We start from the raw sequence: 15,911 nt of genomic DNA, 5'->3' as shown, positions 1-15,911 counted from the left end.
ACCCGAAACCCCACCACCCTATGGCGCAAGTCGAGGAATCTGCAGCCCACATTGTCGCAGAACCGTCTCAGCCTCTGATTCAGACCCTCCACTCGGCTCTGTATCAAAGGTCCGCAATCAGTCCTGTCGACGATGCTGCAGATGGTGAGCTCTGCTTTCATCCCGCTAGCGAGACTGGCAGTCTTCACCAAATCAGATAGCCGCCGGAAGCCAGAGAGGATTTCCTCCGATCCATAGCGACACACATCATTGGTGCCGACATGAGCGACCACCTGCAGATGGGTGCACCCTGTACCCTTCATGGCATCCGGAAGGACCCTTTCCACATCTGGAATGACTCCCCCCGGTATGCACACGGAGTGCACATTGGTTTTCTTCCCCTCTCTTGCTGCCATTTCCCTAAGGGGCCCCATTACGCGCCTGACGTTGGAGCTCCCAACTACCAGTAAGCCCACCCTCTGCGACCGCCCGGATCTTGCAGACTGAGGGGCAACCTCTGGAACAGGACAAGCAGCCATGTCAGGCCGAAGATCAGTATCAGCCTGAGACAGAACCTGAAACCGGTTCGTCAGACAAACTGGAGAGGCCTTCCGTTCAGCCCTCCAGAATGTCTTTCGCCCCCTGCCACACCTTGAGACGACCTCCCACTCTACCACAGGTGAGGGATCAGCCTCAATGCAGGCAGTATCCCAGGCAACCACAGTCTTAGTCCGATCGGGGGATGCGTGGGACGAGCTGGCCGTCCCCGACAAACCCCCATCCGGACCCCCACAGTGATGCCCCATTGGCAACAGCCTCAAGCTGTGTGACCGAAGCCAACACTGCCTGAAGCTGGGAGCGAAGGGATGAAGGGATGCCAACTCAGCCTGCATCCGAACACAGCAGTTGCAGTCCCTATCCATGCTAAAAACTGTTGTGCAAAGAACGTCTGAACTACAGAGAGCGCAAACAAATCGACAAAATTTAAACGGTTATTAATATACAAGATTGCCTAGTAAATGCAGTAATGCTGCTACTTGCGCACTGCTGACACACTGCTCGGCGGCGGAAGGAGACTACGCGATTTTACACTATTCAGGTACGAAAACGCGATGCTACAACTCTCAAATATTATAATACGCCCGAAATTTATGTATCAAACAATGCAAGTACCAAAAACACTCAAAGAAATTAAGAATTAAACTATGTAACAAATGAGTGAGCTAGGAGTATACGACTTGCTGCTGCAGCTGCTTATCCAACGGCGGCAGGGAGTACACTGACTGTGACCAACCGACACTGGCCGTTCAAAACAAAAACAAAAGACAAACGACTACGCGAATTTACACTATTCAGGTACTAAAACGCGATGCTACAACTCTCAAATACTATAATACGCCCGAAATTTATGTATCAAATAATGCAAGTACCAAAAACACTCAAAGAAATTAAGAATTAAACTATGTAACAAATGAGTGAGCTGGGAGTATACGACTTGCTGCTGCAGCTGCTTATCCAACGGCGGCAGGGAGCACACTGAGAGCACACTGGGAGCACATTGAGATCCCAAGAAAGAGAGGATCAAGAAACAAGGTGACATAGAAGATGTAATAATGAAAATGAAATGAAATTGACTTGTCAAAAGCTTTTGACATGGTGGACCATAAAATTCTGCTATCAAAGCTTGAAAGATATGGTATTCGAGGTCTGTCCAACAAGTGGATCAGTTCCTTCCTGACTAATCGTAAGCAGGCAGTGAGCATCAAGCACACAAATATTGAACTAAAAACTGTATCTAATCACTTATCGGACTATAAACAAATTAAATGTGGTGTACCCCAAGGATCAGTAATGGGACGCCTTCTGTTTCTTCTGTACATAAATGATCTAAGCTTAAATGTTGATGCACACAAGACAATCATATTTGCAGATGACACCATGATTCTACTAAAAGGTGACGACGATGAACAGTTACAGCAGACAGTAAACATGGTCACGAAATAACTTAGCAGCTGGGCACACAGTAATCAGCTTGTAATAAACAGTAAGAAAACCATTGCTCTAAAATTCCACAACGTTCCTAACAAGGACATGTTTATCCCATCAGTCTCTATCAATGATGAACCAGTTGGTAACAATACTGAAACCAATTTCTTAGAACTTTGGCTGCAGAGTAACATCAGATGGAATAGGCATATTGAATATCTCAGTGCAGAACTGAGTAAAATATGTTACCTTCTTTGTTCATTAAAATCATAAAAATAATTTCGAAAATCTCTAAAGTCATATTTACAGCATCACTGCTTTTACTCCATTGAAGAATGGTAGTGAGAAAACAGTATTGAATGCATATCATGCGTACTTTCATTCTCGTCTCAGATATGGGGTCACCTTCTGGGGAAATTGTAAAACAGCTAATAGCACTTTTAAACTACAAAAAAGGGCCATTAGAATCTTGTTTGGGTGCAAGCCTAGAGACTCTTGTAAACCCATGTTTAAGAAATCTGGTAGTCCTCCATTACCATGTGTATACATTGTGGAAACCCTTTTGTTCTTTAAATTAAATGTAATAGGCAAGGACTGGAGACTGCAAAAAAACTGTGATATACATGATCACTTTACCAGATAAAACAGAAACTTACATATGACTCAAATCAGCACAGCACTGTGCCAAAAAGGTACTTTTCATATGGGAGTTAAGCTTTATAACAAACTTCCTGAAAACATAAAAGCTATCACTGAGGTCAATACATTTCGAAAATCTCTAAAGTCATATTTAAAGCATCACTGCTTTTACTCCATTGAAGAATATTTAAATTTATGAAATGTGTTATATAAATACTTATGTGTAAAGTGTATTACTGTAACCTTAAATATGTATGCCTTGAAATGACTTTCAGCCTGTATATTTATAACATGACTTGTCCAATGTCTTATGCATAAGCTGCTATGTAGACAACAGGACCAATAAAAATACAATACAATACAATACAATACATGGGCAGGACATGCATGTAAGTAAGTGGATGGAGGATGGACCCAGGACCCAGTAATCTAATGCTAAAGCTAAGGAGTTAATGGCACAGTGTCAATATTTATCAGATTTGGTACCTTATATTCACTCAAAAGTAGTTTTTCACTGGATAACTTTTCCACTTCAGTGTACAGATTACAACAGTAGTAGATGTGTATTTTGCAGACATGGAAGTGTGCTGAAGTGATGGAACCTTCTCACTCGAAAAAGGATCACGTTGAGAATAAGTTAAATTTTTAATCTAAGAAACCACATTTTTCTGTAATGTATTATTACTCCTGACTACTGACCAAATTTATAATTGTCAATAATGTACAACAAAACTGATAACTTCTTGTTCTTGTCAGAGATATGTTACTGTGGTGTAACATCACATTTAAAAGCAAACTGCGTTAATATTTCAGTTGTCACAATTATAAAAAGGGAAATGAAAATCTGAATTCTGAGAACAAATATTAGATCTGATATTTGTTTTATCTGCTGAACTAATGTCTCCTTCTGTAGATGGGTATGAACACACTCAAAACCGCAAAATTTTGTACATGGCTGCATGTTCAGAGACTATGAATGCATTGGATCTGATAAAGAGATAGGCCCCATGAATGGAATAGAGAAATATTTTTTTGAGTTAGACTCGATAACAGAAGTGCCTAGCATAGTAATTATTTTAGGAGTTTTCTTTTTAGGGACGTCTTATACTACGTTAGGTTTATACTTGTTAACTGCTATTGTTTTAAGTAAATTGATTTCATCGTTGAACGTTTCTTTAGAAAGTGGGATGGAAATGGCTTGTTGAACAGCAGAATGAAAGAAGCCTTTTTTTATGTGATTGTGGATGAGTAGAAGATGCAGGAACGATCTGGTCGGTATATGTTACTTTACGAAAAATACTGAAAGAAATTTTATTTGTTTCTATGGTAAGCATCAAGTCAAGGAAGTTTAATTGACGGGCCTCATTTTCAAATTCGATAGTGAAAGAAATTTTCTCTTGAAGATCATTGAATAGGTTAAAGATACGATCAACACCGTCAGCGGGTCCTTCGTAGATGATTAGAATATCGTCAACGTATCTGGAATAAGAAAGAATCCCTAGTGACGCAGATGGAAAACAATTTAAAAAATTTTCTTCTAGGGAGTTGATGAAAATATCAGCGAGGATACTAGCTAACGGATTTCCCAAAGCAAGACCATCTGATTGCTGGTACAAATGTCCATTTGAAATAGTTGAACTTGACTACAACTGAGATGAGATTCATGAAGTCTGTGATTTGTTCATCTGAAATATCTTTTTTGAACTGACGTAAATTTTTTTCTACAATTCTAAGCGTTTCCTGTACGGGGACGTTAGTATAAAGGTTTCTGATGTTGAAAGAAACTAACTTGGTGTCCGAACTGCATTCTAAATCTTTTATTTTTTGGACGAACGTGCGACTATTTGGGACAGAAAAATTGTTCACAAAAATGAATGATTCTCTCCGAGTTTCATGTAGAAATTTGGCCAGATCATGGTATGCACTATTCATACTATTAGATATCGGGCGTATTGGATGATTAGGTTTGTGTATTTTAAATTGAGACCGAAGTTTTGGGGGCTGAGGGTTCATGTTAATGAGAATTTTCTTCTGAAATGGTTTGAGTAGGAAATTTGCACTGTTGATGGCTGTCCTGACCTTTTTTTGTAAAACTGGAGTCGGATCCTCGTGCAGTTCCGAAATATTATTTTCGTTAAAGAAATCTAACGTTTTGGAAATATATTCAGAGTTATAAGCAATAACTAAATAGCACCCTTTGTCTGACTTAGTAATTAGGGCTGCATGTTCAGAGACAGTGAATAGTTACAATTGAAAGAAAACAGCCCTCGGTCACAATTTTTAACGAATTAACTGGGTTTCAGCACTGCTAGGAGTGTCTTCCTCAGAATTTAAATCAAAGAATGGTCTATAACATGGTCACAGAATTATGACTAAAAATGTATGATACAGAGCATAAGTACAGAATCATCGTGAAAGACTGGCAGTACTTATGTGTCATTTATAAAATAATAAATATGCCGAAAGGGCATTAGTCACAAAGATATTTAAGATAAAAAATTGTGATGACAAGCCACTAAAAATGACTGTCAATCACCATTCATAATTCCTTAAAAGTTCATAAACGAAAGGTTTTGTTTCAATAAGTACATTGAACAGAATATAAGGTGTGACAGTTAAATATGATGTACTCAAATGTTCCTATATGACCAAAATGACATATGTAACAGTCTTTCCTGTTGAATCTGTACAGATAAACTGCACATGAGCCATGTCTCATGTAAGTAATATACCATGCCCTGCCTGAGGTTTCTCAGTCAAGGATGTTCACAAATAACAGGGAAAAGTTCTCTTTGGCCCCATTCACTGTTGTCGCCGGTACGCTGCCACACATTCGCCTGTTCATGAGTTGAGCCATGCTTGCTACTCTTTGTTCTGTGATATCTTGGGCTTCTGTGAAACCCCCTTAATGTAGCTAGTATGAGGCCATACATCATCTTTCCACAACATTTGCTGGGTAAGTCCTGAGGATCAACCGCAAAGCATTGGTTTGTATGATATCAAAACCCCTTTAAGTTTGAAGAGCACATTCCCTCTGTACAAATCCCCAGATTTGCCTATTCCACACACAGAAGCCTGTATGCCCAGACCCTTAACCACAATGTGGGCATGAAATTGCGATATGTCTTTAACATATGCAGCAGTAGCTTTTAGTTAGTTGTAGAGGTGCAGGCAATTTTGCGCACAATGTTGCTTGCTTAGTGTGTGGCAGTCTGTCTGAGTTGTGTGAAGTTACACTTTTCTTCCAGCTGGCCTCAGAGGTACCATGTGACTGTTGACCTTGTGATTAGATGTTTTCTAATTTAACTGTAGTATTTCTAGGAAAATATACTGACCTTTTAAGAGTATGTACACAGTTTCAAGTAGAGCTATAGTTCATTTATTTTCTACATATCACTGAAGAATGTTGGAGAGAACCTTACTGCCATTACATCTAGCTCAGTTCTTGAGATCACCAACACCAGAGTGAAGATACTGTCAGAAAATCCTATCACCCGATTGACTTGGACATCTTCCAACAGGTACAAGATAGGGTTGACTGCCAAATCCCAAAATACTACCCTGCAAACTGACCCCTGCTGGCACACCTTATAATTTTTATTCCTCTTCTGACCATTCCACAGCTCTAGCACTGCAATAATCAGTAAAGCTGTAGTACAGACATTGGGTATCTGTAGCTCTCACATATGCAGAAATAACTCTGGCCACCATGAATTGTCGAATGCTCCTAACTATGAAAATTAATATTGCAACTGCATGTTTTTTACTACATGCGTATTGTTTTGGTCACATTCTTGACCACATCTTCAAAAATTTTCCATTTCCTAAAATCAAACTGGCACTGATTATATCCATGGAGCTCCATGTGCAGCTGTAAACTGCCACAAGGGAGTTACTGGATCTTCACAAGTACAAGGGCTATTCAATAAAAATTGATCATACTTTTTTTTAGAACATACCTTTACTGCCCCTCATAATTTTGATGGTCCTTATCAAAACAGTCTACTTCAGATATGACGCACTTGATCCAGTGTTTCTGCTAGTCTGCAAAAAAATACTGGAAACCACTTCTCAAAAAGTGCCTTCAGAATCACCTCCACACCCTTCACTTTCTCTTCTGGTGATGAGAAATTGCTTCCACAAAGGTGTTTCTTCAGGTTACAGAAGGCTGTACGAAGGGTGAGGGGTGCACTTCACACTAATTTTTGCAAGATACTCAGTCAAAACATTTGCAGTATGCAGATGTGTATTATCTTGGTGCAGCATCCACGATATCCCCGAAGTACTGTACATTTATTGATGTACGTGTAAGTACAACATGCTGATAAATCATTCCACAAAAAGCAAAAAATAAGATTACCATAACTTTCCCAGCAGAAGCAACCAATCCTTTTCCTCACTGACCTTTACTGTTTGCTCTCAGGATCAAAATGATGTAGGCATGTTTCATCAGCAGTGATCATCTTTGAAAGTAACTATGGATCTTCCTCTAACATTAACTTCAACTGCATGCACACCCACAAGCAAATGTCCTTTTTTCCCCAAGAATTAGTAGCCTTGGAACCCACCACACAAAAATGTGTCCCAAGTGTAAATTGTTTGTCGCCAACTGGTGGATGGCACCCAATGAAATTTCCAATATTCTAGAGAGTATTCATTGATCCTCTCTCACAACGAAGCAGTGTTGTCGATGTCCTCTTTTGCTGAACAGTAACTGGATCGTCGGGCCTACCTTCCTCTGAAATTGACCGTCTTCCCTCTTTCAACAATTTAAGATTAGATTAGATTAGATTAGATTAGATTAGATTAGATTAGATTAGATTTAAACTTTCTTTGAGCTGTGCTGTACGGAAGAATATCCTCTCCATAGGCTTCTGTAACAATGCATAGGCCTCAGCTGAAAATTTGTCGAGCTGAAAGCAGAATTTCAATGTCACATATTGGTCACTGTGTGTCACTTCCGTTGCTACGATGGGAGATACTGAATATATCTCAGCTTGTCCACCTCTCACAGGTGGGAACTACACTATCCAATCACATTAATGTGATTCCCTATCAAAAGTCTGAATATGGTCCACACAGATAGATGCATACTTATGTTGATCCGCTGTGCCTTCCAGAATGATGAGATCACCCAAGGAATGCCACGAAAACATTCCCCACACCATAACGCTCCCTCCTCCACCCCAGACCCGTCCATCGATGGCTGCAGGGTGTTTGATTTCAGACAATACATGCCAATGGGCATCTGTCTGATGGAGCACAAAACTTGATTCATCTGAAAAGCTCACATGTTGCCATTCAATGGACATCTAGTTGTGGTATCGGCACGTAAATTCCAGCCTTCATCGCTGATGAACAGCTGTCATAATGGGTGGATGAACCAGGTGCCTGCTGCGGAGACCCGTATACGGCAACGTTCGCCAAACAGTCGTCGAGGAGACACAACAGATGGCAGCACACGAACAATTTAAAAACTTTGCCGTTGTGGAAATGCTTCCACCCTTGGGCCAAAAGCCAATGATCGTGCCCTTCTGGATGTCAGATAAATTGCTCTGTTTCTGCATTACAATAACAACAACTGCACTATTTTCCGCGCCTCCCCCGTCAAGTTATACGTACCATCCACTGCTAGTGCTGCCACCTGCCACCTGTCAGTGGTTTTGCACACTGACATCGAACATAGGCAGGTCACATTAATGTGACTGGACCGTGTAGAAGTAGCAACAATGAAAGTAATACAGCGTATCTGTTACATGCTAACAGAACATTGTAAGATTCAATTACAGTGTGAGAAATTATGACCATAAAAATATAATGATCATTCTTTATTGAACAGCCCTCACATAGTAACCAGACAGATTGGACTATAGCTTGTAGTATTTGTCTGACCTTCACCCCTGAACTTTTTGACTACTACAGTTTTCGCTAATTTCCAACTGGCAGGCACCCTGGCCATTTTTAATGAATCATTAAGCTGTCTGGCTAGGAATGAAATGATTTGCACTTTTATTTGTTTGAGTGCCTCAGTTTAAATATTAATCGGTCCTGAAATCTTACATTTTTTTTAAATCTCTTTATGGCTATGGCTACTTCTTCCTCAGTAAACCGTGTAGTTAATAATTAGTGCATTCACTTTGTAACACATATCAAAGCTTTGAACACAGCTGATCTGCATCTAGACTGGCATTTGGGACAAGTTGAAAAATAGATATTCTGCTGACTGTCTCCACCTGTGGATCACCAATCTGTCTTCAGCCTTTATTGTGGGCAGAATGATTCAAGCTTTGATCTTCTTTGTAAGATCAGTAATTTGTACGGTTTATCCCTAAATATCAATCTTTAACCAATTTTGTCAGTAAGCTTTCCCACTGTGCTTGTTTGGGCTTTCCAAGCAATTCTTAGTATTAAGACTTCAGGTTTCTATATTATACCTGTTAGACTACATCGATTGACCTTTGACTGGTCTCTTCTGGCATCACCTTGTATGCAGTGTAATGTATGTCAACTCAGGTGGCCACAGAATATTCTTTAATGGTGAGATGGCAGTTTTGGGTATGTGCATGTTGTATGTTTTGTATTATTTCTTACAGGGCCTGTGCACTTAGCTCTATACGAACACAGTGAACGGGTGATGTGGGCTACTATATCACGTAGCTTGTTCCAATTTGCTTCTTAAAGATTTTTTATCATTAACTGTTAATGTAACTATATTGAGATCACTACTACGCAATCCAAAGCAGACGGTCTACATGGAAATTTTATTTATAACATATTTTTTACTGTCATTTGTACATTAGTAGGTGTTCCAGCTCTTCATGCTAGTCATGGATTGCCCTGGATAATTCATCAACAGGCGCATTTCTTGGACTGTGTCTAAAACCTTCTGCCCCCCCCCCCCCTCCCCCTCGTCTCTGTGTGCCTGCTAAACCAGAGTGTCTTCTTTTTTATCATTTATGTCCATAGCTATCACAAATTTTGAGAGTGCACGTGTCACTTTCCTTGACGTTTTTTAATATCTGAGGTCTGAATACTGTGCATATGTATTTGTGAGCATATCTGCTCGTTTGATCTTACAATACAAGACAAATATTCACTACACATTTTTAATGTTTTATTAATCATTACACTTCTTTTTCTAACTACAATAACTGTCTTAGGGCTAGCTTATCCAAGGAAATAACGAAAGTATGGAGGTGAGTATTAGTCGTCATGTGAAATACATTTCAATACAGCACTGGTGACAGGAGTTGGAGCTCTAATTCAAGTCCTTGTAGGTGTGAAGACCTAAATGTTCTAATCTTTTTGAGTAGATCTGATGTGGTAGGTCACATAATTCTCTGATAACTGCAGGCAGATTGTTTGTCACCAAGATTAGTCTACCCGCTGTGTAAGTTGAGACAAGTGATTGCAACTTTTCATACCTAGGTCTAGTTATGTATCTCAGCATGATTTGCATCATTCTTTCACCCTCTATATTAATGAATTTTTGAGACAAGTGATTGCAACTTTTCATACCTAGGTCTAGTTATGTATCTCAGCATGATTTGCATCGTTCTTTCACCCTCTATATTAATGAATTTTAAGTCAACATGTCTGTAAATCTGAGTTGATTTTAGTTTCTAAATATTCTCTGGTGTCTACATTTGTTGGTGAGATCACATCGCTTATTACAATATTCATTTCATCCTTATTCATACATTTCATAAGCAAATATGTCTACTGTCCCTATTGGCACATTGCCTGTCTGTTGAGTTTCTCTATAATTACACAGTGTGCGAGATATGCATTCCACTTAATTTATTAGTCAGCCTTCGTTCTGTCATACATTTCTATAAATGAGGCTGTAATACCCACATTAGTCAGTTGAGAATCTGGTTTCTTGCACAAGGCTATACCAACCCGGGTAGTGTTTCATTAGTTGTATAGGTTCAGCAAGATGGCAGAAGCAGACGTTTTCATACCACTGGATAATCACTGTATGCATTTTAATAGATAGTGAAAGTTGTGAAAAATATACCACAGTTCAATGTGAGTAGATTATATTTACCTGTTGTGAGAAATTATTGTCCACCTGCATAATTTCTGTAGGGAACGTTGTAGCCCCATGGCCACTGAGGTTACACAATCATCAAGTTGCTCCCTTCCATTTTCTTCTAATCATTATGGAGTTTTATTTACTGCTGGGAAATATTTGGGCAGGTTTCAGGAACTGAAGATGAATGGACTACGCAATGGCCAATGTCCTTCCTTCATCTGAGGCATGGGTTGCTGGTGATTTGTTGGCTGGATCTAAGGATGGAAAGTAGCCCTCTCCAAATAGGGATCAGTTGTGAAGATTACTGCTCTGCTTGGAGAATGGGACTACATGGTAGTCGAGGCAGATACAGAAGGAATAGTAGGCACAGAATACCCTCTTTTTCTTCCTGTGATTGGTAGACCATCGGGACTGTCAAGAGGAGAAAGTGAGTACTTTCTTAACCTCTGTACAGGATGTAAGCATTCGTATTTCTTCCAAACTTCAAAACTAATTAATCGGTCAAAACTATTATGCTCCTGTATTTTGTGTTTTTTGCAAAGAATTAGTAAGTCACTGAGTGGAGGGGACTACTTTCCACACAGTTAATGCAAACCAGTGGTTCTCCATGTGGTGCATTCCGTTGTAATGGTTGACCATAATCTCTACAAAATGAGTCATTTGCACAGCAGGACTACATGTGACCGATACAGATGCATTTGAAACATCACACATGGGTTTGACATCATGTCAAAAGACAGTTAGTTTCCTTTTTCTGGGTGCAACTCACCTCCAGTGTATCTCCTGCTATCTTTCAGACTTCTTTGGACAAGGGGAATGTTTCTAAATTAACCCGTATTTCTTCACCCATTTGTAGTGTAAGGCCACAATGACAAATTATTCCTTGCACCACAATGAGGGTCTTATTAGATGTAATTGTGACAAGGGATCACCAAGTATGTTAACCTGGAGCAGTGCCTCCAGATGAGTGGGAGATTGACTTTTTGATTAATATACCATCCACTTCTCATTTTATCTACTGAAGTGACTGCACTGAATTTTAATTCTATTTGTTCTACTATGAACGATGTTTCTGCATTCAGAAAGGGTCACTATCTCTTCTACTGTACTATAGTGCACATGCTTCTCCTGATTTCTTAAACCAGTTTTCTTCCCACAGTGTAGCTAAGGAAGGAAGCAGTTTGGGATTATATCTCTCAGCATTGTACCAATTTCATCTGTAAGGCAAAACTGCTGCAGGTGTACTGCCACCAGCTTGTGATGGTTGAGAATCTCTCCACTGTGTATTGCCTACCTTTGTGTCAGTTTACAACCAGGGATTCCCCCCACCCCCTCCTCCTCACGGCATCCTGACAGAGAAATAGTACCCTACCACAGAAACTGCTACATGACACAGGTAACCATCCCACGGAGTCCTAGAGTCCCCGATGCAATGGGCACTTTCTCCTCAGCACTGATGGAGAGTGGACAACTCAGGTATCGAAAGTGCAGTCACTAAGAAGTCAAGGGAATACTTAGCAACACCCCCTACCCCCCCCCCCCCCCCCTACACAGGAGGTTGGGTGCCACACTGGTATATGGCCACTTGTCCGTTATCACAGACAACAGGTGAATAACATTTACGTTCCCCATACAGCCTGCCCCATACACCCTTTACAAAGAAAGTTGAGAATCGAACCCAGTAATAGCAACCAAAACTAATTTGCCAGTAATGATGGTAAGATTTAACCTAAATGACGAAAGCTAATGACAAAAATTCAAGTCCTTGTGCAAGCTCAGTGCACATCAAAGAAGTCAACATTGTTGATGAGTCAGAGGAGAAGAATAAACAGTATCAGTGAGGGAGGGATGGGATGAGTTGTGGCACGAGGTAAGAGGAGAAGCTCCAATAACTCAAGGTCCCTGAGCTCACCATGGACATGTTCACAACAGCATACTCAGTCCCCATAAAGCAAAATTAAACAATTGGTCATGTATTTTCTTTTTTTGCACTTTTTGGCAGCTGAGGATTACCTACACTGGATTTTAGAATTAGGGATCAGTTGACCGCCTCCAAATACACCACTTACTGTATGAAAGACATCTCAATTGTCTATGAAAATCTGTGTTCTCAAAAAGATCCATATTCATCTATATCAAGAAAGCAACTGACGGTTGAAGAAATAAGAGAAAAACAGAGACGTAACAGATTAGTGGCCAGTGTGACTGGAGACTAATTGCGCCAATGACAAAAAGTCACTCACAGCGAGGAGGTTGTCGCAGTCTGGTCTTTGTGAAATCCTTCTAAATGGGTTACAGTTGAGCCCTGTGAGGGTGACTTAACTTAAGGGCTTTTGACTTTCTCAGAACAGCAAGCATTTTCCACCCACTGTTACAAAGAAACTTCTCAAGACTGCTCGCAGGAAGCAGCACCTTACATATTACGCTATGAAAATGGTGAGTGGTATCTATTAAATAATTCTAAAATATTAACTTTAAATAGTATTCGTGTTATTTTGTTGTGGAGATTGCTGTAGAAGTCGCTGGGAATCAGATGGGAGAAATGTATGAACAATTAGTAGAGGTGCAATTTCCTGTCCAGTGGCTGGATAGTGATGTGCTACAGAATATTTATCAGTGTCAGTTTTAATTCTGCCCAGAGTGGCTGCCCGCACCTGCCTCAGTACGGGCTGCCCACGGCACCACTGGTGGTGGAGGCGCAGCTCGGCTTCGCGCAGACGCGCCGCGTCCTCGCGCCTGCGCAGCTCGAGCGCCGCCAGCGATGCCTCCTGCAGCTGAAGTGGCGGCCGCCCCCGGCCCCGCCCCCGCTCCCTGGCTGCCGCCGCACGCTCCGCATCCAGCTGCTGCCTCTCTGCCTCCAGCAGCTCACGGAGGCGTTGCCTGCGCTGCTCTAGGCACGCACGGCGCTGCTTCTCCGCAGCCTCCTTCTGCAGCCGCTCCTGGCTGTGTGAGGAGACAACCTAGCTCCAAAGCATGTAGTGTACAGTCTCTCTAGATTATCTTAGTTTACTTTTACACGTCAGATTCGTGACAACTTGCCGTGACACGGAATGTACAAATGTGTCCACATGTAATGAACATTTTCCCTGGGAAAATAAGGCTTCGTGATAGATATTTACGTAACTGAATGTTTTTCTAAGTTTAATCTACGACAAAGTTCAATATATACAACCAAACTATTTACATACTACTAACTCAGAAATACATCTATGGGGTACAACACACACTACACTTTTTATTGACTGCTACAAGACTTTAAGGTTTGCTGGTGACATTATAAATCTGCCACACTGCAAAGGACTTGAGAGATCAGTTGAAAGAAATTGACAATGTCCTGAAAATATTTATTCTTCTTCTTCCTCTTCCTTTCTGTCATCTTTCTTCTGACTGGTTTGATGCCGCCCGCCATGAATTCCATTCTTGTACCAACCTCTTCGCCTCAGAGTAGCAACTGATACCCTACATTCTCAATTACTTACCATATCTATTCCACCCTGTGTTTTCCTCTACTGTTCTCTCTAGTACCGTCGAAGTTATTCCCTAATGTCTTAAGGGGCTCTGGAAAGGCTCAAAATCATGAAAAGTTCAATTTTTACTTTTTTGCGTTTTCTGAATCTGCAGACTATTACCTTTTAATAGATATATAATTTATTCAATTCCGAAGACTACAACTATTTTTAAATAGGGGACACACATCTCTTCATGGTGTAGTATCTGCCACCAGTATGTATACAGGGAAAGTTTTAGATGTAGCAGTAATATCAAAGTATTGTAGATGTCCACAAAAATATAAAGGTACACATGAAAATAATTGCAAAGCTAACTATAGTGGCAGTAGTGGAGGAATGGAAGTGGCTGGTGTTGCCAGTATATTCAAGCGTTCTGAGGCGTGTGATAAAGTGCGATATGTTAATTACCTTGGTGACGGTGATTCTAAAAGTTTCAAACATGTTCAAGGACTGAAGCCCTATGGTGATGATGTTGTAGTGCAGAAATTTGAGTGTATTGGACACGTACAGAAGCGAATGGGAACAAGACTTCGGCGACTGAAAGCTTCGTACAAAAAACAAAAACTCAGTGATGGTAAAGGGTTGGATGGGAAGGGAAGGTTAACTGACAGTGTAATTGACAAAATACAGAACTATTATGGAATGGCTATTAGGCAAAATACACAAAGTGTCGACGAAATGAAGAAGGCTGTTTGGGCTCTTTTTTTTCATACTTCTTCAACCGATGAAAATCCCCAACATAGCTTGTGTCCCAAAGAAAAAGACAGTTGGTTTAAATATAACAAAGGATTGCTAACTGGTGAAGTGTACACTCATAAGCATAGTCTGCCTCATGCAATAATGGAGGTGATAAAACCTATTTTCAGAGACTTAGCAGCACCTGAACTGTTGAAAAAGTGTATTCACGGAAAAACTCAAAACCCCAATGAAAGTGTAAATAGTGTTATATGGTCGAGAATCCCCAAGACTGTATTTGTTGGAATAGAAACACTTCACTTTGGTGTGTATGATGCTGTTGCGACTTTCAATGGTGGCAACATTGTAAGGTGCAAGGTATTTAGAAATATGGGAATGAAGATAGGTTCTAACATGGTACGAGCGATGCTTGCTTTAGACAAGGAACGCCTTCGGGCTGCAGACAGGGCTGTAAAGAGTCTAGAAATACAAGCAAGAGTAAACAGGAGGAGGAACAAGAGGAAGCTGGAGGAGGAGTTTGCAGAGGATGAAGATAATCCATCCTATGGACCTGGAATGCACTAAAAAGTTAATCCAATCTTTGTCGCTCGATTCCCAAAACTTTTATTTTCTCATACTAATTACATGTTTTCTATGGATCTTCCAAACATATTTGTTCAAACTTTCAGTAAATGTTACACAGTACCTTCTGCATAATTTAACACAGCCTTTTTCCAAAAAAACGTATATTTTTGAATATATAAATAAAAAATTGCAAAAAAATGTTGTGAATTTTCATTACAATTGAAAAAAAATCATCTTTAATAACTGAACTAAAATTTTGTAAAATCCCTGTGTTAAGTTGTAGCCCATATTCCAATAAATAATCTGTAAAAAGTTTAACTTCCTACCTCAAATACTTTGTGAGGAAAGATGTAATTTATAAGCGTTATTTTAACATTGCAAGTATATGGCGTTCCGGAGCCCCTTAACAGATGTCTTATCATCCTATCCCTTCCTCTTGTCAGTGTTTCCCACAGATTCCTTTCCTCACCGATTCTGCAGAGAACCTCCTCCTTCCCTAC

General features: G+C 40.3%; 1 protein-coding gene across 3 annotated transcripts in view; it reads right to left on the bottom strand.

The window, feature by feature from the left end:
* The window catches only part of LOC126203958 (trichoplein keratin filament-binding protein), an 801,925-nt gene that overhangs the window by 116,761 nt on the left and 669,253 nt on the right, over positions 1-15,911 (bottom strand). For all 3 annotated transcript variants that reach the window (XM_049938356.1, XM_049938355.1, XM_049938354.1), the window contains one exon: positions 13,297-13,585. In XM_049938356.1, the coding sequence (XP_049794313.1) occupies positions 13,297-13,585 (289 nt within the window). The remainder of the gene's footprint in view (positions 1-13,296; positions 13,586-15,911) is intronic.

Source organism: Schistocerca nitens, chromosome 9, assembly GCF_023898315.1.
Source record: "Schistocerca nitens isolate TAMUIC-IGC-003100 chromosome 9, iqSchNite1.1, whole genome shotgun sequence".
Taxonomy (NCBI): domain Eukaryota; kingdom Metazoa; phylum Arthropoda; class Insecta; order Orthoptera; family Acrididae; genus Schistocerca; species Schistocerca nitens.
Note: the sequence above shows the minus strand (reverse complement) of the source record. Positions and strands in the feature narration are given on the sequence as shown.